At 52.6% G+C, this 23,170-nt stretch overlaps 2 protein-coding genes across 4 annotated transcripts in view; one reads left to right on the top strand and one right to left on the bottom strand.

Annotated features, from left to right (window-relative positions):
* MAPKAPK3 (MAPK activated protein kinase 3) overlaps positions 1–21,312 on the bottom strand; it is a 28,822-nt gene extending 7,510 nt beyond the window's left edge. Inside the window, exons 1-3 of one of the 3 annotated variants that reach the window (XM_030306879.1) lie at positions 20,944–21,312; positions 20,024–20,300; positions 888–1,027 (exon numbers count right to left, since the gene is read on the bottom strand). In XM_030306879.1, the coding sequence (XP_030162739.1) occupies positions 888–1,027; positions 20,024–20,248 (365 nt within the window). In that variant the 5' untranslated portion in view covers positions 20,249–20,300; positions 20,944–21,312. Of the gene's footprint in view, positions 1–887; positions 1,028–20,023; positions 20,301–20,571; positions 20,696–20,943 lie in introns of those variants that run through there. The other 2 variants (XM_030306878.1, XM_030306880.1) reach the window with 2 other exon arrangements.
* On the top strand, positions 7,787–16,058 carry LOC115527202 (ubiquitin-conjugating enzyme E2 L3-like). Its single transcript, XM_032595194.1, is given in 3 exon segments — positions 7,787–8,138; positions 8,141–8,277; positions 15,927–16,058. Coding segments are annotated over 3 exon segments (621 nt in total).
* Positions 21,313–23,170: the final 1,858 nt, after the last annotated feature.

Raw genomic sequence — 23,170 nt, 5'->3', positions numbered from 1 at the left:
GGGAGGAGATGTCAATTGTCATCATCATGACAACAGCTTTCTGAACACCTACAGGGTGTTGTACCCTGGGCAAACCCTTCACGTGCACTGCTATGTGACCCAGGGCTGGTCCCTTTACCTCTCTGTGCCTCAGCTTCCTCTTTTGTAAAATGGGATTTATAGCACCAGTGTCACAGAGTTGCACAGATTGAGTAAGCAATACACATGGAGCATTTAGAATGGAGTCAGGTACAGGGTGAATACTACATTTAGATCTTCCTCCACATTTTACATGGCAGTTACAAAAATTCAGAGAGGTTAAGGGCTATCTAAAATCACACAGCCAGTGGGTAGTAGAGCCAGGATCTGAACCCCAAATCTGACTCAAGAGCTGTTAACCTATAGGATGAGGGAGGACTTAAAGGTAGGTGGGGAGGAGCTTGAGGTGTAGACACGAGGCCCAGGGTCTGAGGAAGGCTAGGGTTGAGCCACAGTGCTATTGGGAGAAGCCCAAGGTAGAAGAGGCCACTGGCTCCCAGTATCTGGAGGGACCACAGGAGTACAAACCGAGGAGGTGACTGTGTGTGTCCTGCTTCCCCCACAAATCTCCCCTGACCCACAATCAGGACTTGGCGGCTTTCTCTGACAACTCTTCCAGCCCCTCTTCCCAAAGTGAAATCACACTCAGGGAAACCAAATTGGAGCCCCCATGGTTCCCTTCCCATCCTTGTGGGAACGACCTTGTGGCTAGCAGCTGCACAGCTCTATGGGCAATGCCTGAAGCTGCCCCTCCATTACTCCTCAAGGGCTGGAGTGCCTCCCATAGCTGCTATCTGAAGAGCAGAGAGGGCCCCTAGAAGAATGGTGGGAGCCTGGGGGCCACAGGAGTACCAATGAGGCCAGCATACCATTCCATGACGATGAGGAGACAGCGCTTGCTGTGATGCATGTTCTCATACACGTCCAGGATGCGCACGATGTGGGGGCCTCCTGAGGCCTGCCAGTGGTGGTCCACCTCCTGCCGGGCCTTGGGGCTGTCATACAGGAGCTGAGGGCAGGTAGGCACAGAAAGTGTCAGGCTCACAGCCCACTTCTCCAGCAGCCACCCAGATAGTGCCACTGCCCTCACTTTACAGACAAGAATACATAAGCTCAGAGAGGCCTGTGACCTGCCCAAAGTCACCCACCTTATAAAGGGAAGAATGAGGATTTGAATCTAGGTTTCTCTGATTTGTGGTCCAATGGCCACAGGAAGGCCCTGGGGGTAGCTGACAGCTTAGAAAGACTCAGAGGCTAGAGAAGCCCTGCATGCCTTCTCCAGGGCAGCCAGGGAAGTGGGAGTTGAGTGGGCTTTGTAAGCAAATCACACATCAGGTATGAGACCCCAGGTCAGGGGCCACATATCCCTCGAGCTGCACTTTTGCAATGTTATGGCACAAGAGTTGTAGACCCATAGGTAGTGTCTGGGGGCAGGGGGCACCCTAGTTGAGGGAGGTAACATCCTGGTCAGGTGAGGCCTGAGTTTGGGGCTGAATTCTCCCAGTGACTCAGTGTGACCTCAGGCAAACATTCACAGCTCCAAGTCAAAGCCCACAACTCAGTAAAATGGAGTAATAACAGAGTCATCCCTACAGGATGCATCACAGCAAGGCAGGTGGCGGGTGGGCGGGCATCAGGATCCTCATTCAGGTTAACTCAGCCCTAGGCTATGGCTGCCAACCATAATGCCAGTTGCTGGAAATGAGCAAGGCCCCCCGGAGTGGTCCTGCTCAGAGGAGGTATAGGGGAGGAGGAGAAGTCAGCATATGGGGTGAGGTGGTCCAGAATGTGGAGAACAGGGACAAACCATCTCCCCACAGGGCTGCTCACCTGAGACCCAGCCCCATTTGTTTCCTAGTTGATCAGGGTTGAGGACCAGGGTCAGAATTCAAGCCTACAGCTCAGAGCAGTTTCATCTTGCTCAGTACCTGCAGGACCCTGTACCATCCCTGGCCTTGCCTTCCCCTCTGCAGGGCACTGTGAAGAACAGCTCTGGGACCAAGCTCTCTAGGCTAAGGTAGACAGGAGCACAGAGGAAGGCAGTAGGCTCTCATGCCTGCTGCCCCATAGCTGTTCCCCCATTTCTGCAGCAGCTAACCACGACCTAGCCTGGGGGTGCAGGGAGCTGGGCAAGCCCCTCCACCAGTTTTGGGGTCCTTGCTCCATTAACCAGTCCAGGGTGGGGGTGTGCATGGAGGCTGCTGTAGGCAGACTCCCAGCCTGGAAACCATGGGTCCTTTGCTCACGCTGCCTTTGCCTCCCAGAACATCCCTCAGTTCTCTGCCCACACAGCTCCTGAGTACCAGACTCTTGCTTGCAGTGCTGGAGGCAGGGGCTCAGTCACTCCCACTCACCACACTACCTGAGGTGGCTGTAGCCAGGGGTACCCCAGTTTTAGCCACAGGACCCAGGATGTACCATCCTCCGTCCCTGCTCTGTTCCCTCTACACCTCTTTTCTGTGTGGCCTCCTTACACTTCTCCCTGCCCCTTGCTATCTCTTGCCCAGTCTGGTCTGACTTGATTGTGTCCTGGAGGGGTCTTCAGACTGGCTCCAGGACCCCCTCTTCACTCTGCCCTGCTACTAGCATCTCACTCCTACACCAGAGTCCTCTCTCTTCTCTCATAAAATCCCAAGCGCACAGCTGGAACACTCCTAGTGAGGTCCTCGGCCCTACCTATCCTTGCCCCAACCCCTTAAATCCCCTCCCCCATGGCTCCAAATAATAGCCACCACCTCCCCTGTCATTCAGGGCTTGCCTTCCTCTCATTGCCTGCTACCTTTGGCTCCTAACCCTTCCTGTTCTGGTCAGAATAATGTACTTACCAGGCCCAAACAGCCTTACTCTATGCCTATGCCACATGCACCATTGCCCCTCTCCTTCCCCATTGGGCCAACTCCCTCTTTTTGAGGAAACTTCTGGGCTCAGCTCAGATGTCTCCTTGTCTGCAAAAACCTCCCAGCACCTCCCCCTGTGGTTTTTGCCTCTGTACCTCCAATCAGGCTGAAAGCAGTTTTAGAGAAGAGGCAGGGCAGGTCCAGCTGCAGGTCCCTGGCTGGGGCCAACAGAAAACACTGAGCTCCTGAACAAACAAAAGACGGGCGGGTGGGCACAGTGCTAGAAGGGAGGTGTGGGAGAGAGTGGGGGGAAGGGAGTGGATGGCCAAGGAGGGCCAGAGGGCCTCATGGCCTAAGACTGTACCCTGTGCTTTGTTGAGGTGGAGGAGCAGGTGGAGCTGCCCTGAGTTGGAGCCTCTGAATGGCTCCCACCCTACTCAGTCCATATTTAGGAACCCATTTCCCACACAGATTAAAATAGTCCTTTTCTGAGCGCCAAGGCCCTGAGAACAGGCACAGGGGTGGAGATAAGGCTGCCCCCAGAAGACACAATAAATGCCTCCACTGACTTCTCTGCAGGGGAGATCACAGGGGCCAGAGCCGTGGACCTGGTCCCACCCAGGCCCAGCTATCAAGAAATCTCCTGGGCTGTCACTCTTAATCCCTTGGGTTGGCTTTGAGTGTGGCCCCAAACCTCTTAGAGCCTCAGTTTCCTCATCTTTCTTCTCCATAGCCAGAGCCTTCTCCTCTTCCAGGAGTCCCCCCAATGTCACCTCTTCTCAGAAGCCCTCCCTGACCACCCCGACTAAAGAGGACCTCAAGAGTTCCTCATTCTCCCTTCACCCTTTTTCTTTTTTTATACATGTGTTTTGCTCATTAAGGTATACTTCACATACAGTAAAATGCACAGGTCTCAAGAGCCCAGCTCAATGAGTTTTGACAGCTGCACACCCCCGTGACCCACACCCCCATCAAGATAGAAACACTTCCAGCTCCCCAGCAAGCTCCCACGTCATCACCCTTTTTACCTCCCTCCTGTGCAGCACTGGCTCACAACCTACAATTAGCTTGTTCCTTTGATAACTCTTTAAACAAACACACATATAGATATTGCACTTTCAATGTGCCTGGCTCTGTTCTGAGCACTTTATAAATGTTAGGAGCAAGGGGTTTTGTTATCACCATTCTTTAGCTGAGAAATGGAGGCACAGAGAGGGAAAGTAACTGGTCCCAGGCCACACAGCTGATTCCCCAGCCAGACTGGCACCATGCTGCCTCCCTCATGAGACTGTGGGCCCACAAGAGCATGGCCAATCTGCCTGGTCACCTGTGGGTCCCAGTTTCTGGGCCTGGCACAGAGTACTGGCTCAGATAATACTTGTATATTTATTGAACAAGTAAACCTAGAAAGTGGAGATAAGAGGATGAAATCCTCACAACTCACCATGAGGACAGAATAAGATTAAATTGAGGAGGACCCAGGAAAGCTCAACAAATGGTGAACCAGATTTTACCACCTCTTCCAAGGAGCCCATCCTGACTGCTCCAGCCCACAGGCTATTGCTATAAACTGGCTTCAGTCATGCAGGTACATGAGTCCATACAATCCTTCATAAAAGATGTCTCCAAGCAAGAGCCCCTTTTTCCCAGGCATAGAAATGAGCACAGGGGTAAGATATAGGAGGCTCAGGTTCTACTCTTACTCTCAGTGTGACCTTGGGTGGTTCCTTTGCGTCTCTGGGCCTCAGTTTCTCACAGAGAGAAACTATGGGGTTTGGGCTAGATTGGGAGAAGGGAATCTCTCAGAGGTTCAGAGGTGCAAAGGTCAGAAGCTCCTTGCAAAGTAACTACCATAGCCCCACTCCCACATCACTGCCTTCATGGAGCGGCCCCTGAGTCTCCACGGACACCTATCCAAATACCTGAACCTCATGGGGGCCACCTGGTCCCTAGTCACAGCCAGGAAGAAAAGAAGGGGGTAGTCACCTCAGCAGATCCCCCACCCTTGCCTCACTCCCATCCCATGTCCCCTGGACCCCCCAGGGGTCCACCAAAACTAAGTGTCAGTGATGGTTCCTGGGCAGCTCCAGCTATGCCCAGCAGGCACCCACATACCTGTGAGACAGAACACTGGCTTTCTCCTAAGGGTGGGCTCCTGTCTGTACTTGAGGTGAGGGCCCCCACCACAGGTAGATGAGCATCAAATCTGAGATGACATATCCTTGAACAAATGACACCACTCTAGACTCAGGCTTTGATGAAGCAGTTTCCACCTCTCCCTTCTCCCTCACTCTCCATTGCCAAATTGTCCCCAGACCCTACAGCCAAATGCCCAAGATCCCTGCCAACCCCAGCAGACAGTAGACCCTGACAAAGGTTGAGGCAGCGGGGCCCATGCCCCTCCAGCGGCACCAGATGGAATGGGAGCCTTGGGACTGGCCAGGCTCCCTCTCTCCCTCCCTGCTGTGTTCCATCCCACCCAAGGACAGGCTTCACGTGTAGATGGAGGAGGTCCTGAGTTCAGGAGCTGGGAAAGCAATAGCAACATTTGACTGTTTGGAAAACAATTTGTAGTTGACAAAACGCTCTCTTTCCCCTTATCTCATGGGAATGCTGGTGCCGCCCTATGAGGCAAGCAGGGCGGGACCAGCAACCCCAATTTATAGACTGAGGAAAGAGAGGTTCAGGAAGATGAAGTCACTGCCCTGGGGCCACCAAGCTGGAGTGTGGCAAGGCTGAACAGGGAGGAGAAGGGACTTTTGAGAGAGTGTCCAGACAACCCCTCCCCTAGGGGAAATGGGAGGAGGGGGTGACACCAAGTTGAAGAGGCACTGGCCAAAACTACTGCTTACAAGACTCGGGAAACTTGTTCTGAAATAAACGTGTGCATAGGTGTGTGCGAGAGCAGGGGTGTGTGTAAGGATGTGCACGGGAACATGGGTACATGCATGTATAGGGGTGTGTCCCTGAGGGTGTATGGGTATAGGGAGCATGGGGGGTGGGGGAAGTGTGCAAGTGAGGGACTGTGGGTATGCATGTGTCTCCATTCCCTGCAATAGTGACTCTGAACCCCCAGAGATGGGAACCACCCATCTGTCCATCTATTCATCCAACATTTTCTATCTCTCTGAAGTGCCTACCAGAGTACTGGACACAGAGAGGTGCCCAAGAAAGACTGGAGGTCTTGCTACCACAACTCAACCTGTGACAGCCTTGCCCAAGCAGGTGACCAAGCCCAGACCCCTCTGCTCAGACCTCCTCTCTCACTGAGGCCCCATCTTCTGCATCACCTCACGTTGCCCAGAGCTGTAAAAGCACTCTATCTGCTTTCCTAGGGCATCAAACAGAGCTGGGATGTCTGCAGTGGCTCTGTGAAGACGCAGTTTTGGGACAAGCCCCAACACCCTACTACCGCCACCTCCCAGCCCCAGAAAGGCCATCCACCCAGGCCCATATGCCCACCCACATATCTAGTGTCCACATCCAGCTAACCCCAGGGCTGGGCTCTTCTCAGGTAAAAGTGTTCACACTATCTCCATCTGTCTCACACACAGGAAGTCCCAAGGCCACCAGCCTGGACAGGCAGCCTCCCCCACCCCACCCCAACCCCCACACTCCCAGCCAGTTAACCTGCAGCCTGGGCCAAGCTGCTGTGTGGCCTCTAGGGGAACACCCACTCCTTCCGGGGAAAGAGAGCTGGCTTGCAATCTCTCCCATCAGTGAGGCACTAACAAATTAAGAAATATTAACTCTGGAGTTCTTGACAACCCACGGCTTGAGAGACATCATTCTTACAGCAAAGGGAATCTCCTGGAAGCCAGGTATCCAGTTGTTCTCACTGTCCAGTGAGCCACTAGAAGTCTATTATTTCCACTCCTCTATTCATTTGACAACATGATTTCAGGCATTTTATAATCCTAAAGCATGACAAATAAAACAAAAAACATCAGATTCTCTTTAGAATGAAGAGAAAAATTAAATATACCAGACACCTATGTAACTAACTCATAACTACAACTGAAAATACAATTTAATTCTGATGGGAGTTTTGGCAAAGAAGAAAACCAGATAGGTTCTGCTGCTTTTATCACCCCATGAAGAGAAGCACAGACATTCCTTGAACTTTTCTCAAGACGAAATTCTTTTTCTTTTTTAAGATTTTTATTTTTTATTTTTTCAATGTTTATTTTTTTGAGAGAGACAGAGACAGAGCAAGAGTGGTGGAGGGGCAGAGAGAGAGGGAGACACAGAATCCAAAGCAAGCTCCAGGCTCTGAGCTGTCAGCACAGAGCCCAATGTGGGGCTTGAACTCACAAATAGTGAGATCATGACCTGAGCCAAAGTCAGATGCATAACCAACTGAGTCACCCAGGCACCCCTCCAAGACCAAATTCTTAAAGGGATTCTGCATCAGACCTTACATGAGGGAAAAGTGTGACATTCTGAAAACGCCTTTGACAATAATTTTCCAAGATACAGAAAGATTCGCATGAAACTATCTGATAATAAACTCCCTCCTAAAGACTAAGGCCAGCACTTGGCATTGTAGCCTGGCACATCCACCAGGAGGCTGAGATAACATCACCAGACCCTTTATTTTCTGGGGAATCTCACCTTTGTTCTGTGCCAGAGTATGGAAAAGAGAGAGGTAGAAGGACTGGTATGTCCCTAACCCCTATCACATCTTCTCCCACTTGGGGGTCTAGTCCCAGCCTCAGGCAAGGGCAGACCAGAATGCTGAAGAGCTGCATTTCTGGGCTATTGATTACATCATGTTCAACACCCAACACTCGGGCCGCAGAATTGGACAGAATGTTATAGGAAAATACAGGTTTTAAAATCACATTTTGTTCACTGTGGGGAAACCTCTATTCTCTACAGAGAGAGGCTATGGATAAGAAAAAGCACTTTGAAGCAGCACCAGATCCAAGATGGCGGCCGGCAGGAGGCTGATGAAGGAGCTTGTAGAAATCCGCAAATGTGGAATGAAAAGCTTCTGGAACATCCAGGTTGATGAAGCTAATTTATTGACTTGGCAAGGGCTTATTGTTCCTGACAACCCTCCATATGATAAGGGGGTCTTCAGAATCGAAATAAACTTTCCAGCAGAGTACCCATTCAAACCACCAAAGATCATATTTAAAACAAAGATCTATCACCCAAACATCAATGAAAAGGGGCAGGTCTGTCTGCCGGTAATTAGTGCTGAAAACTGGAAGCCAGCAACCAAAACCGACCAAGTAATCCAGTCCCTCAGAGCACTGGTGAACGACCCCCAGCCCATGTACCACTTCGGGCTGATCTAGCTGAAGAATACTCTAAGGACCGTAAAAAATTCTGTAAGAACACTGAAGAGTTTACAAATAAATATGGGGAGAAGCGACCTGTGGACTTAACTCTGCTGCAACTGACTCCAGCGAATGTGAGTGGAGACCCCGAGCAGCACATTCAGACACCCCGCAAAGCAGGACTCTGTGGAAAACTGACACGTGCCACCGCCTGGCATTTGCTTGTGGCACTTACTAACTTTCTACAGTTTTCTTAATCAAAAGTGGTCTAGGTAACCTGTAAAGAAAGGACTAAAAATTTAAGCTGTTCATAAATAAATAAATAAATAAATAAATACACACACACACACACACACACACACACACACACACACACACACTTTGAACTTACCACATTCCCTCTTTGACAAGAATGTTCAACTCAGCCATATCTAAGATCCCTTCTGGCTCCCAGTCTGATTATTTGGTATTATTTTTTTCCCATGGTGACAGATCTCTAATTTTATGAGAAACACATGCCACTGGAATGGCAAGATTCATTTTATAGCCAGCTGTTGAGACCACCCCTGCCTTGTGCTGCTAACACCAATGAGGGCCACCCCTGCTAGCCCCTGACCCTTGCAAGCTGCTCTGTCCACTCAGAATGGTAGCCATAGCCTCAGAGATGGGATGGGATGGATTGACCTCAAGTTCAGGATTCAGAAGCAGGAATTTCCTTCTTAAGGCCTCAGTATCTTCTTATAAAGCCAGAGCCATGCCCCTCTTCCCCTCACTCACTGCCTCCACTCCGCCACTCCCATCCCCATCCAAGGACACTAGTGCTGTTTGGAGAGGTGCCGGCAGTGTCAAATCTAACTTTTTAGCCACAGCTTCGAATTAGAGCATCAGACGTGTGCCATTATTCTCTCACACACTCATTTCCCCAGCTTTTGTAGCTCATTAAAGGAACTAATGGAACCAATTCTGCAGCTATGCATTAGTTGGCTTCATGCCAGATCAGACCTCGCTTCATTAAGTTCTGACCATATCTTGTCCTCCACTTGCCCTGTCCATTTACCTCTCCTCCTCAGAGGCTAAGTTCCAGGGAGGTCAGCTTGCATGACACCACAGACCCCAAATGCCCAGGCCCCAGCTGGATGCTCGGGGACTGATAGAGTCAGATCAGTTTTAGCAACCCCTTCATGACAACTGTCTCCCTGGTGCTCGGCCAGCGGTGTGTTGGCCACAGCGTTTGGTCATAGACATCAAGACATCACCTCATTCAGTGCTCACCATATCATGAGAAGAACCAGTTTCATCCTTTTAACTGTGGGGAAACGGTGATTCTGAGAGGTTAGGTGACTTGCCCAAAGTCACACAGCTGGGCAGTGACAGTCAGGACTTGAACCTGCCTGTTGGTATCTAGGCAGTGGGGACCACGCAGATAGCTGTTTTGCTCCTTTCATATGTGGGGTTTGGCCCCATACCCTGGGGTCTAGACTAGGCTCTGCCACTTGTAACAGTGGCTGAGGAGACTCAGGCTCAGGGAGGTTTTGGGGCTTCTCGGGGTCTCATGGCTTACATATGTAAGCCACCTCTGGCATCCAGGAGTCTTTTGGGAACCAAGATTCAACCCTCATGCTCAGGGAGGCCTGCCCATTTTACAAATCCCTTCCCTACTTCTGCAAATATTTACTGGCCCTGCCTGAGGGCTAGGCCCAGAGATAGGGCGGGGAATGCATCCACAGGCAGTCTGTCCTCAAGGATTTTGGGTTTTATTGATGAGTTATTGCAAATTAGGGTACTTGGTGAGGATATAAGCCCTAGGGAACTAGTCCTGGCTCCTTCTCTCCTGTTTCTTTTCTTTCTAGATCCAGAACCTGGCAGAGCAGGCAAGGTGGGGAAGCCTAGCCAAGGGAGTCTAGGAATAAGGGGAGCCTCCAAATAACCCCCTTCTAGGCCAAGGCCAGAGCACCTGATCACAGGGAATGAAGTGCGGGGACGAGGGTAGGACAGCTGATAAGCTGGGAGCTTCCCTGACCATCTCCCTAGGATGGGAGAGGGTGGCTGAGGCTCCAAGCTGGCTGTCTTCCCAGGAACCTCTGCGGACAGGAGATCCAACACACATTTGGAAATTGTCGAGTCAGGAACGCAAGACTCCTTCAATTTGCTAAATTTTGATGGCCTCAGTTTATCTGTTTCCCACCAGCTACAGACAACTTGGAAACAAAGGCAGAAGTGCCAGGTCTGGGGAGAGGTGGAGATGGGTGGGAGAGGGGAAGAATGCTTCCAGAAAGAGAGAGCTGAGCTGGGCTCCACGGCAGGGAGGGACAGAGACAGCAGGAACATAAGTGTGGGCTGGGCAAGCCCAGAGATCCCAGTACCCTAGGCTGGGAGCCATGTAGTATGAAAGACTAGCTATGGGCATGGGACTCCAGGTCAGACAGACCCGGATGCCAGAAGCAGAGGTCGCTTCCATCCTCCACTTGCCTATAAGCTTTGGGCAGACCATTCAACCTCTCTGAACCTCACTGGTCCAATCTGGAAAATGGGAACAGAGACAGTATGCAAGTTCCCAGATGGCCATGAAGATGGAATGAGAATACACAGAGGGCTTAGATTAGCACAGTACCAAGTGCATACTGAGTGGATATGGGCTTCAAGGTTTGCTTGGCTTCAGGATTCCCCTGGGTCTGCCCTCAGGTGGCCCCACACTCTTCATGTCCCTGTTCTTCAAAACTTGGGGAAATCCAGATGCAGCCTCTGGCACCCAGAGGGATCCCAGCCTCTGGAATCCAGCAGGTCACAGAAAATGGTCTCAAATCCTGAGAGGGGCAGGATTAGACCTGGCTTTGCAAAAATTAATGAAAAATCAAGAGTCTATGGATTCTGTTTTGCTGTGAAAAGCTCAGTGAGGAGGGGAAAGACCCTTCCTGGTGGTGAGAGGATGAGAAGGCTAATCTCAGGGGAGAGACCCTAGGGTCAGGTGGGGAAGCAAGGTGGAGAGCTGGGGACCCAAGCCAGGGAACTCACCCAGCTCTCAGCTTGGCAGACTAGAGGAGAGGCATATCTTCACTCCCTCAAGTGGAAGCCACCTTTATACCCTCAAGTCCTCCATACATCCTTTTGAGCAAAGTCCCCTTCTGCAAAATGTGCAGTGACCTTGGGGCTTATTCCATAATTTCTCTGAGCCCCAGTTCCCCATCTGTGGTGTGCAGGCTCCTCACACGTGGCAATGGGGACAGGAGGACAGGCTGGTCTGGAACTACCAACATCTACTTCACAGGTGGAAATAGGGGCCCAGAGAGAGCTACAACCTTCACACAAACACACCCCACTCAAAGATTACACATGAAGTGGCAGGACAAGAACTCCCTTTGCCCCAGGCAGGTATCAGATCCCAGCATTCTCCCCACAGCCTTCTGACAGTGGGGGGTTTGGGGGGAGGAGCTGAGGTGCCTTGTGAGGTCCCTGAGTACATACTCAGAGGGTACAGGTTCTATTATCCTCCTTTAACTTCTTAGAGGAAAAAAGCATTTTTCTGTCAAAATCAGCTACATAATTAGTGAAACATTACCCTGGTTCTATTTCTCCTATGACAGTGTAAAAATGAGACATTTTCACCCTAAGACTGGAAGATTTCAGCAAATACAAATGTTTTATTCTAACCTCAGAAGCAATGTTCCTTCAATGGTCCCTCCTCACGAAGACTCCCACCTCAGCCAGTGTGTGTCCCACATTGTGCCACAGTGATGCCTACATAGCTGCTGGGGCTACAGAGGGCAGTGGCCACCTTCCCTAAGCAAAAGGTGACCAAGGCAAGTGAGGATATGACCAGGGCACCCAGCAGGCCATGCCCCTGGCCAGCCCTAGAGATAGGAGATTCAGTACCCCTGAGATTCTGTCCCCCTGGAGATGTCACAAAGATAACAAAGGAATAAATGTGTGTGGGAGACAGGAGGGGGGACATATTGGACTACTCCAAGAGGCACAGTGCAAAGACCCTAGGGAAACTTCTAACTCCATCCCCCAGACCTGCTCTTCCTGAAGCCAACAGCCAACACTGTATCTGCTGGCATCGCTCTCAATTCACTTGGCTTCATCCATGTCCCTGCAGCTCCCCACACAGGCTCGGGTGAGCACAGGCATCCATTACCTTAGTCTTCTCCCAGGAGAGGCAGGGGCAAGTGGCTTCCAATCTCCATTGGTGCCCCCCAGCACCACCACCACCACCCCCCCGCCAGCCCCTCTCTCTTCTGCTCCTGTTCAGCTAGAGGGCTCTGAGGGTTCCCACACCCAGCCAGCTTCTGGGAAATTTTCCTGGTCTCTGATCATGCCATGGAGCCATAGCCATGAGGAAGGGGAAGTCCTCTGAGAGACCAGGGTAGTAACCTGGCAGCACTGAGGGACACTCCTGTCATAGGAATGGGCAAACAGTGACTCATCCCCATTCTCTCAGGCCTCCCTAGGGTAAAGATGCACCCTGGTACAGGCTCAGCCTGACTAAAGGCTTGAACTGGGCAATGGAGTACAGTGGAAAAAGTTCTTCAAAGCTGAGTCATAACCCCAGAGCTCCTGTCCCTGTCACACAGCTGACTGTTCCCCTGGCACATTTACTAGCTAGCTCAGGAGTGGCACCTTGGGGCCCCCTCTAGCCAGTCTCCACGCTGCCTGTCTACTTGTGCCACTACCTGCCTGTCTGCTTCCCCAGCACTGCCCACGATCACTGCCCACCAAAAAAGTCTTCACTGCTAGAAGCGGGGGACCTTGTCAAGCAGAGCAGCCAGCTCCTCATCTTATAGATGGGTAGACTGTGACCTAGGAGAGAGGTCTGGCTCCTGATCCCCAGGGATAGCTGCGAGCCACAAGTTGGCTGCCCACAGGCCAGGGTTCCAGCCCAGCCAGGGCATGCCCCTGCTCTGTGACTCTGAGTGAGTTACTTTGCCTTTCTGAGTCTCGGTCTCTGCATCCATGACACTGGAGTGATACAACCCATTCTTAGATTCTTCTGTTTGTGGTTAGTGTGTAGGAAGCACTCAAGGGATAAGTGGGTGCTCTTATCCCATCCCCCACCCCCAACTCCTACTCTGTGTGCCACTGCCTGCCAGAGAGCATGGAGAGTACTTGCCAGTCCCTCTGTCACAGCCTGAGAAGGGGGATTAAACTTTATGTTGGGGGAACACCTACAGAACAAGTTGTGAGCCCCTTGTTGGAGGCTGAACCCTTAGGAATGGGGTGATGAGTGTGGCAGCTCCAGGCCCTGGACCATTACACCCCTGAAAATAGCCTCTGAGGGTCAGTGAGGTGAGGGGGTCAGGTTCAGGGTGCAGGCTAGAGAGTCAGATGTTCTGGGGTGCTCATCCCAGCTAGTATGGGGCAGCCCATAGACAGTATTGGCTTCTAGAGTAGAGGTAGGTTGCATCTAACATTCAAGCCCTCCCAGACTCTCCACAAGTTCCTCCCACTGGCTCTGAGGCCCTGGCTCAGACCCCAGCTCCTCTCCTCAGTCTCAGCCAGAGAATCTTTGGGAGTCACAGTGCTCCTGGTCTCACACTGTTGTCCTGAGCAAAAGTCTCAAACCACTGAGCCATAAAAGAAGACCCAAAGGTGGAGGCCACAGTTGAAACTAACTTCCCACATTCCACAGAAGACACCTCGGGTTACAAGCTTGGCCCAAATGTTCCTGACTCCACTGCTCTGGCTGCCAAGGCCACCAGCAACTGGTCAAGGCCAGCAGCAGGAAGGGACATTGTGAGTGGCATGGGCACAGCCAGATGCTCCTCTTTCCTGCCCTACACCTACCCTACCCTGTTGGAGGGAGACTTTCAGAGTGACTAGGATGAATTCCCAGCACCTGGCCAGCCCCATCTGTCCTATGCCTGCCCTCAGCCTGCGGGCTGCAGAGAAGAGGCCCAGCTAAGCCTGAAACTCCTCAGACAGAAAGTGGCAAGGTGAGAGAGGGGAAGGACTAAGTGACAGCAGGAGAAACAGAGAGGGGAAAGAAGAAATGGACGAGACAGAACAGAAAGTGCCATAAAGAGAAAGCAGCAAGGACAAAGCCCTAGCCTTAAAAAAAAAAGGCAACCCTAATACCAAACACACAAAAAAAAACCCAAAATCAATATTCTCAGCATCTCTGGCCTGTCCAGTGCTAAAAAGGCCTCCTGAGGTTCCTTATTCCCCCAAGCAGCAGCCTCCTCTCATACTCCTGCTCTAAGCAAAACCCCCATGGTTCCCAGCAGCAGGACTTTATTCACAATCACACAGGGCCTAATCCACTTAATTCCAAAAGGGTGGGAGGGTAGGGGGTGGGGGAGTCCAGGATACAAAGTTCCTTTCACACTATTCTTTCTCACCCCACAAAGGGCTGGCTTCCCCAGGTGCAAGATGAGCCCAAGGGAGTCCTCATAAAGACTGATAACACGCCACCAAAAAATGCACTCAAGCAGCCCCAAATGAGAGCTCTGCCCTCTAAGAGTGTCTACTGGCCTGTGCTGTATCATAGCAGGAACACAGGGATAGGTACAGCCACCAAGACTGAATCTTCCTTCCGGCCACATGTTCAAACCCAGGGTTCAAGTACACCACAGAGATGATGATTTTGCAAAAGATTCCAAAAGTGCCTTTTTGTCCAGGGTCACTCAGGGAGAAGGTGGCAGGAAGGATTTCAAGCCCAGAGCCTTGCTCTCTCTCAACCCCAGGCAGCCTCTCATGTGGGAACACATAAGATCTTGAACAGACAGGAGCAGGCCAGCAGAACCAAAATTCTCCTAGAGAATCACGGGAGCCAGTGAAAGCCATGTTCTTATTGTCCTAAGAGCAGGAGACCCACCCATGCAGGAGGGCTTGGTGCACACTCTTACCACACCTACGGCTGACTGCAGTCTTCAGCTCTTGCCTGGTGACCATCACCTTTGGACACATGGCAGCCAGTCACGAGGCTGGAACCAAAGGAGGTGGGGGGACTGCAAAGCCAGATGCTCCACCTGCTGCCCACTCACAGGGGTATCCCATGATGATATCCCAAGGAGGCCCTTGGAGAGAAAGATGAGGGATCCATGCAGGGAACTCACTTCCCCAAGTACAAACCTCAGCAGAGACATGACAGACCTCTGTCGTTACAGACACCGGGCGCTTCCCACACAGCCTGAACTGAATGACAGCCCAGGTGACCCAGAAGCTCCTCGAGCACCCTGAGCAACAGTGCTCTACAATGGTTCTGATGATGTTACGAAAGAAAGCTCTGGGGGAAGGAGGGAGGATTTTTGCCCACTTTGTGAGGAAGGATACCAAAGATAGACAGAGGCCCCTAGGGGTGAGGTATGAATCTGAGTTGTGGGCAAATGGAGAGGGAAAGTGGCTGCCCTTTCTCAAGGCCCTTCTTCCACAGAGCCCTCAGTCCCTCTATGGCTCCCCAGGGTTTATTGGGGTCTGGACACCTGCCCTGCTGAGATCAGCCATGTCCTGCCAGGACACACGACTGTGAGTAGTGTGTTGAGCTGGTAGGTGTTGAGCTGTCCAAACCAGCATGCTGTCACACACACCCCGTGCCCTCCTCTGTCATCCACATCCTTCTCAGATCAGAGGCCTGGATTAAAGCTGGCGGTCTCTTCCAGGAAGTCTACCCTGGCTGGCCCAGCCCTGACACAGTTTCCTCTCGCCCACTCACCAACCCGACTTCCTGCCTGTGGCAGCCTGGACTCTGCTGGGCTGGGCTTGTGAGACTCAAAAGGCTTGAGACAAACCACACAACCTTTCTGAGGCAGTCCCACAGCCGTCATGGCCCTTGTGTGCTGGCCTGCAGGACTACTTGTCTGCTCACAAGCAGACAGTCTTACACAGTGAGGAGAGCTGGGCAGATAGAGACAAATACCAGCAGCATCACTTGGGGCCCAGCTGGGGCTATCAGGGCTCCCAGTGGAACCACAGAAGATGATGACAGCACCCTTCCAGGGGCCAAGTCTTAGAAACCATCCCCTGTCCCCATAAACTAGCATGAGGCACAGGGTGACTTAAATGCTAAGACTCTGGCATCAAACTGCCTGGGCTCACATCACAGTCCTGCCACTCGTCAGCTGTGCATCTTGGGCAAGTCATTCGCCTTGTTGAATAGCAACAATTTTGTCCATAAAATGGGAATGACAAGAATTAGGTAACATAACACATCTCATGCATTGGGGATAGGACCCATCAGAACAGTCTGGGAAACTGTTGGCCATTTTTGGGAATATTAGAATCTGCAGCACCAAGGCCTGAAGACTGTGTCAGCTCCTGGATAGGGTGGGAAGACCCTGGCAGTCCCAGCAGTAGTTTAGGCTTTGAGCACAGCTTGCAAATGCATGAGCAGGTATGAAGCAGCTCAAACAATCTCTGCCAAAAACTCCACTATTTGCAGGTTTTAGGGTTTGATGCCTTTCCTAGAATCTTTGTTTAAACAGCAAATTGCCCACCTCTGGCAGTTCAGAACTTTCTACCAGCATGGTAGCACATGAGCTCCTCAAATTCTTTCCTTCCAGGAGAGGGACGGCCTGGGGTGGGGGTGGGGGAGGTGGTTCGGCACAGTGAAAGCCCTACTGGGGACTCCTTTGCACAGGACTGCCGGCCCCTCCACACGCTTCCTGACTTGTTGACTCGGTAACAAATGGCCCCGCCAAGGCTGATCTGACCGGTCTGGAGTTGGTAGGTGAGGGGGTGGCTGCTGCCAAATGAGAAAGTACCGGCCTGCCTGGTGGCCCCACCCAGCCTCAAATCCAGCTCCACAGCACCAGCTTCAACAGGCCAGCCCCACCCATGGAACAATGTGGGGAACTCCCCGGCATGGGGACCCAGCACCCCACCACTCCATTCTATTTGAAGAAGAAGGGAAGAGGAGGGCACTAGGAGCCCTGGGGCCTCCAACATACTCAGTGGTCAGAGAGGAGGGCCCCTAGCCCCAGAGCCCAGAGAGCAGTGGTAGGAAAGAAGAATCCACTTCTTCCGCATGCAGAACCCCTCTGTCTTCTCAAAGATTTTTAGGTTTTTATTTATCTAAGTGCCATGGCTACTTCTGCCTGCCCTGAGGCAGAGGACCACAAGTGGGCTGGGCAGGAAATCAGGAGGGGAAGAGATTCTGGCCTCTGCTATAATCTTAATCAAGCTACATGATTTCTGACCACAGACTCCAGGTCACAATTTTCACATATGCGATGAGGATTGAGGGGTTGTGTCTCAAATGTGGTGGGGTGACTAATGGGAGACAGATATACAAGGCTGTGCCCAGTTAGGAGTGAAACTGAGGCATACTGTTTCATTAGGTAGGCCTAGAAGGAGGCATAGGCAGGAGGTCAGTAGGAGGCAGTCCCCTGCCCCCCATGCTTGGCGGGCAGTCCTCTAGGTCCTGCCAACAGGACTGCAGCAAGTGCTTAGGGGGGACTGAAGAGTGGAAGGACCTGCCAGCAGCAGAAACTGGCCTCAAGAGAGAATAGCTGAGTGTGAGTGAAGCCAAGATAAACCACAGCAGTGTCAGGAGCTGAGGGAAAGGGGAAGAGGCCCAGCTCCCCGGGGAGGAGCCTGCTCCTCCAGGGCCCCCAGAGAATAGCAACGGCTACAGGACATTGACCACAACTCTTCCTGTTTGATGAGGGCCTGCTACATTCCAGGCTTCAGGGTAAGCACTATCTGCCATCTTGGACAACAAGGCCAAGAGGACAGGCATGGAGAGAGGCCAGGGCACTTGGCCTGGACCACCAAGAAGGGCAGAGATGGCAGGGGGTAGAGGCTAAGCAGAAAAATGCCACCCTCTTCCTCAAAGTTAGAGCCACCACTCACAGTACATGTACGATGTGCCAGAGGTTGTACTAGTGCCATCTTGGAAGATGGTAAAGACCTGCCAGATGGTAGAAACTTCCAGACTTGGTCACTGGAAGGGGGCTGGGGGCAAGAAAAGGAAAGTGTTGGAGTGGGGCCCACATCTAATCCATGTACCCCTTGAGGGCCAACTTAGGGCCAGGTCCTGAAGGTTCCAAGGCAGTAGCCCTAGCCATATTCACCCATAAAGCCTAAAGGGGTACAGCAGGAGAATTTATTCTAGGCCTGTCCTAGTTCGCAGTCCAGAACAGAGAAAGCATTGAAGCCCTAGATTCAAGAGGAAGTGCTTTGGAAACTGTTGTAGTCAGAAGTTCCCCCCTAAGTCATTTGTCAAACACAGCATCTATGGGGAAGGGCCTAGACCCAGCTCTGCTTAAAGCGGTGCTGCCTGGGCCCACAATCTCTGGCCTCCCCCTCTATCCCTGCCTCACTCACAGCATCTGGAACACCATAGGGGCTGGTCAGAACTCAGCCTTGGCACACAGGGCCAAAGGCTTGGTATTAAGAAGAGGTTCTCTGGCCTCATTTGGCCCCTTGCCTACCCAAACTGCCCCTGACCTCATAAGAGGTGAGAGAGCTATGATGGTGCTGAGGGAAGAGGTGGAAACTCCCCACTGAGAACAGCCACTTCCCCCTCGAAGGACTCAGAGGAGGACCCCAAACCCCACTTCACTACTGGGTTAGTAGGTGAAGAAGCTGTGCCTGAGACTCAGCCTTGCCAGCCCAGACCAGCCACCTCCAGACCCATCCTATCAGCCCCAGTGCCCCTAAGAAAGACACAAGGAGCTGGGCCCAGGTCCCTGCTCAGTTACTTGCAGACACTGTACCCTAAATAAGTCCCGTAGCCTCTCCAGGCCTGCACCAGACCCAGTACCAATTACTCTACAGGCACCATCACATTCCAAGCTCACATAAACCCCTTATCTTTCCCCCTGAACAGAGGCAGAAACCTGGTTTCCAGAGTCCAGGACCTAGTCCAAGGTCACAGAGCTGGCAAATGCAGGCCAGAGATTAGAGCCACGTCTGCAGAACCCTGCACTCAAGCTCATAATTGCAATGTCTGTAAAATGAGAAGATCCTTTGCTGTATTCTAACCTCCAAAGCTGCTCTCCTTGCCATGATCTACCCATCCAGGTGGCACAAACCACAATGGAGTGAACTTCCCAGTGATGACAGATTCAAGGCATTCTGGGTATGAGGCAGGGTCCTGGGCCAAGAACTAAGTGACTTAAGCCAGAACTATGTGACTAGATCAACCACCTCCAGAACTCCCTGGATTCCATCTGTATCAGTGAGTTCTTAGCCAGGCCTCCAGGGGAGGCTGTGGTGTGACATGAATAGATGGCTGGCCCACCCTCTGCCCAGGAACCAGGGTGGGTCAGGCTTGAAGCAGGGCCTGCCCCTTTCAACATGGGGCCGGTGACTCAGCTGGAGCCCATCAGCAGCTTCCTGCTCACAGACGTGATGGGCACCATCCTTACCCACCAGCCAGCCCTGGGAGTTTCCCACCCCTCCAGCCCAGGCAGGCAGGGGCCATAGGAGAAAGCAGCCCCACCCCAAACCTTGGTGGGGACTCAGCCTCAGGCAGAAGGAAACTCAGATTCATTCCAGTCAGAAGAGCTTCTCATGAAAAAGAAGAAGAGGAGAGGGGAGTAGGAAGGGTGGGGGGAGGAGAAAGAGAAGAAGAGTTTCTCATGGAAGGAACAACCAAGCTGAGTAAGCCCCCACCCCCCACCCCCACTCCCTGCCGGAACACAGAAGCCCAGCCAGCCATAACCCCAGAGTCAGGAACCGCTCCTTCCCAGCTTCCGGGTAGAGCAGACTCTACTCACACTGACTCCACCCCTTGCTCTCAGGGACATCCTGAGTTTAGCTAAGCTGAGCCTCGACTTCCCCACCTGTAAAGCAAGGAGGACCAGGAGCCTGACCTTACAAGGTAGTGTAAAGATGAAAGGAGATACTGATCATAAGAAGCTTAGCAGGGGTCCTGGGCATATGTGCACCCACAAGCCTCTGCTGTTGGGCCCTCCGAGTCACCCAGGAAGGGTCACTGACCTTCAGGGCACACTTCTGCCCAGTACGCCTGTGGAAGCACTCCAGCACCTTGCCGTTCACACCCAGGCCCAGCACCTGCTTGGACAACTGGTAGTCATCGGTCACTGCGTACTTCTTGGGCTCCCTCCGCCCCCCGAGGGCAGGAGCGCCAGTTGAGCCGGGTCCGCAGGGTGCACCCTGCGGTGGCGCGGGGCCCCCCTGCTCCTCTGCTGTCTCGTCATCCATGGCCCCCGCGGGGCGCTCAGAGGCGACCCCAGCCTGGCGCGTCCAGGGCCACCTGAGGGAGAAGGGAAGAATGAGTTCCTCTCAGACTCCTCCAATACACCCCAGTATTGGAGCCCTAGAGCCTGTCTGGGCTGCGGGTCGTGGACGGGGCCGGGAGTTCGGGACGAACTGCGGGAGAGTACAGAGGCGAGGCAGGAGGGGTGGTCGCACAACCAAGCACTAGGGAGTCCGGCCTGACACCTGTCTAGAGGGTAAAGGGTCGGGCGCCAAGTGACCGTGAGGTTCTGGGAGAGGGAGGTGGAGGGGGCCCTATGAGGGCGTACCTGGCAAGGGCGTATCTGACAGCAGAGTACCTGGCTGCGGCGCCGGCGAGGGGCAGGGACCGCGGTCCCGGGAGCCAGCGGCCGCGAGCGCCTAGAGCCTAGTCGCGCCGCCGGCGGCCCACGTGACCGCCCCCCTCCTTTCCTCCACGCCCCCCCCCCTCCCGCCCCGCGCGTCCCCGACTTGAGGCCGGGCTTGGTCAGCCTTAAAGGGCCAGGCGGGCCCTGGCAGGACAGGGCGTGGAGGGAGCCTCCGGCGGGCCCCGCCCCGGAGCCCCGACGGAAATAGGGGGCGTGGCTTCCCGAAGGAGAGCGGAAACCTCCTAGGCTCCCGGGCCCCGGGACCGCGAGGGCAGTGAGAGCCCCGGAGCTTACCAGCCACCTACGAAGTGACAGCGCAGTTTCTCTTGGAGCCACAGGAAGCCACTTGAGTCGGGCGTTTTCTCTGCACGCTGCCAGACGGCCCTCTAGCAAGGCTTGTAAGGCTTGCGACTTCCTTAGTGGTGGCCCACCGCCAGCGTACCTAAAGTCTTAATTTTTGCCATGGAGCCACGTGAAATGGCATTTCGTTGTGATTCGCGTTTTTCCCATCCCTGCGGGCTCTGGGTGTCTCTCGCCTTCTGTGCATCTCCTGCTCATATCCGTGGCTTTTTTTTCCCCCCCTTTGGGATGAAGCGTCCTTAGACCAGATATCCTAAATTCCCATTTGTCAGATCCATCAACTTTTCACCTTCTGGTTTGAGCTTTTGGTATCGTGTTTACAAATAGCCTCCTCCCACCCCAGATACTCTTTGGCTATGTGGTGCTCCCTTCCACATTTAGGTCTCTATTCTGAGCCCATTTTATACCTTAGGTATTTTGATAGTTTTCCCATCACAGGCTGTTAAACACCTCATTTCACAGATGAGGAAACTGAGGACCCCTGAGAGGAAACAACTTGTCTAGAGTCGCAGTGGGTGTTGTTCTCTCCTGGGACAAATCTGCACTACACCAGCACACCCCTCTCACTCCCCAACCCTCAGACTGAGGGACTGGAACAAGGTGGTTCACTTGGTACTGGGAAAGGGAGACTTGGGTCATGATCTCTGCGCGGGCCTCTGCTGCCATCTACAGGCCACTGGCATAACTGCAGGCACAGCCTAGGTCCCACCCGTAGGTGTCTCTGAGTCCTTCTGACTTTGGGATTGGGCCGGACTAGCGCTCTCACCCACCTCCCATGCATGCCCCAGCACAAATACGCACGTAGGTGCATGTGGATTCCTGGGGTCCTGTAGGTCCAAGGCTCTTCAGAGCAGTTCCTGGAGAGCTGCAACCTGCTGTGCTGGAGGAAAGTGCCCAGGGCTCTGCCCTGTCTCCTTGAAACACTCTTCAAGCTAGCAGAGTTCAGTGAAGCAGAGGCCCTGATGATGACCTCAACTGACCGTACTGAACCCTTCTTTTGGACTAGACACTGTGTGGGTGTTCTACCTGGGCACTCCATGACCTCACTGGAACCAGAGTAGGCGGGGCTAAACACATCCCACACAGCCTACAAGACAGACAAGCCCTAGAGATCAAGCAACCTGCCTAAGATCAGTAGCTGTCATGGCAGAGTCTCCATCCCAACCCCTGAAGAACAACTCCAGGGCCCAGCTCCTACCCTCAAATGATGCTCTCCTCCCCTGTGCCTCCCTGCCCCATTCCTACATCCACATGTACAAATATGCTCTCACATATGTTCAAATATGCACACAAATGCACAAATATGTACACATGTGTACAGACACATGGGCATGCACATGCACACCACACACATACACACATTTATGCCTAGCTGGACCCAGAATCTCTCTCCCTGAGTCCCACTTAAGAATCTGATCCAAGATCTCAGAGCCTTGGAGGAAGCCCTGTGATCTGGAAACTTCTGCAGCTTGGAGACTGGAGAAGGATCATCCCTCTGGAGGTGATTGGTTTGGGCCAGGTGAGCCCAAAGCTGAGCAAGATCTCATTCTGGACAAGCAGGGTCCCACTCAAAAGCAGAGTGCTGGGCAGCTGAGGGTGGCTCCTTGTCCCAGCCAAAGTTATCTCAGTGTATGCTGTAGTTGCTGAGATATCTTATTTTCTAAAAATGGAATTAGATTACAATTATTCTAAACATTTTATAATTGTATTTTTTAACTTATCTCTTTTTAATTAAAATTTAATTGCATAAGTAAAGCTTGGTTGTTATAATAAATTCAAACCATAGGGAAATGTAAAAAGTAAGCACTGGTGATGCCTGTCCTCTTGCAGTCTCCATAACCAATGCCAGTGCTTACAAAAGCACACACATTTCCCATGTACGTACATCATAGACAAATGTTTTGCAACTGCTCATTTAATCCAAGAAGAGTCAGAAGGTGTGGTTTCCCTTAGCTGCTCATTTTCCAGCAACCACCTGCACACTGATGGGAGAATTCAGCATTTGGGATGGCTGGGCAGGGGTGGGTTCATGGTGGCAGACTTTGCCACACAGTCCTCCATGATAGCTGTATGTCCAAGAAGTCTAGGGCTGAGGCCTTTGGAATAGCTTACAGTGGCAAAGAGGTCCAGTGAGTGTGGGGAGAGGGGGAGAGGGCTAAAT

This window comes from Lynx canadensis, chromosome A2 (assembly GCF_007474595.2).
Source record: "Lynx canadensis isolate LIC74 chromosome A2, mLynCan4.pri.v2, whole genome shotgun sequence".
NCBI lineage: Eukaryota > Metazoa > Chordata > Mammalia > Carnivora > Felidae > Lynx > Lynx canadensis.
This window is presented reverse-complemented; position numbering and strand designations above follow the sequence as displayed.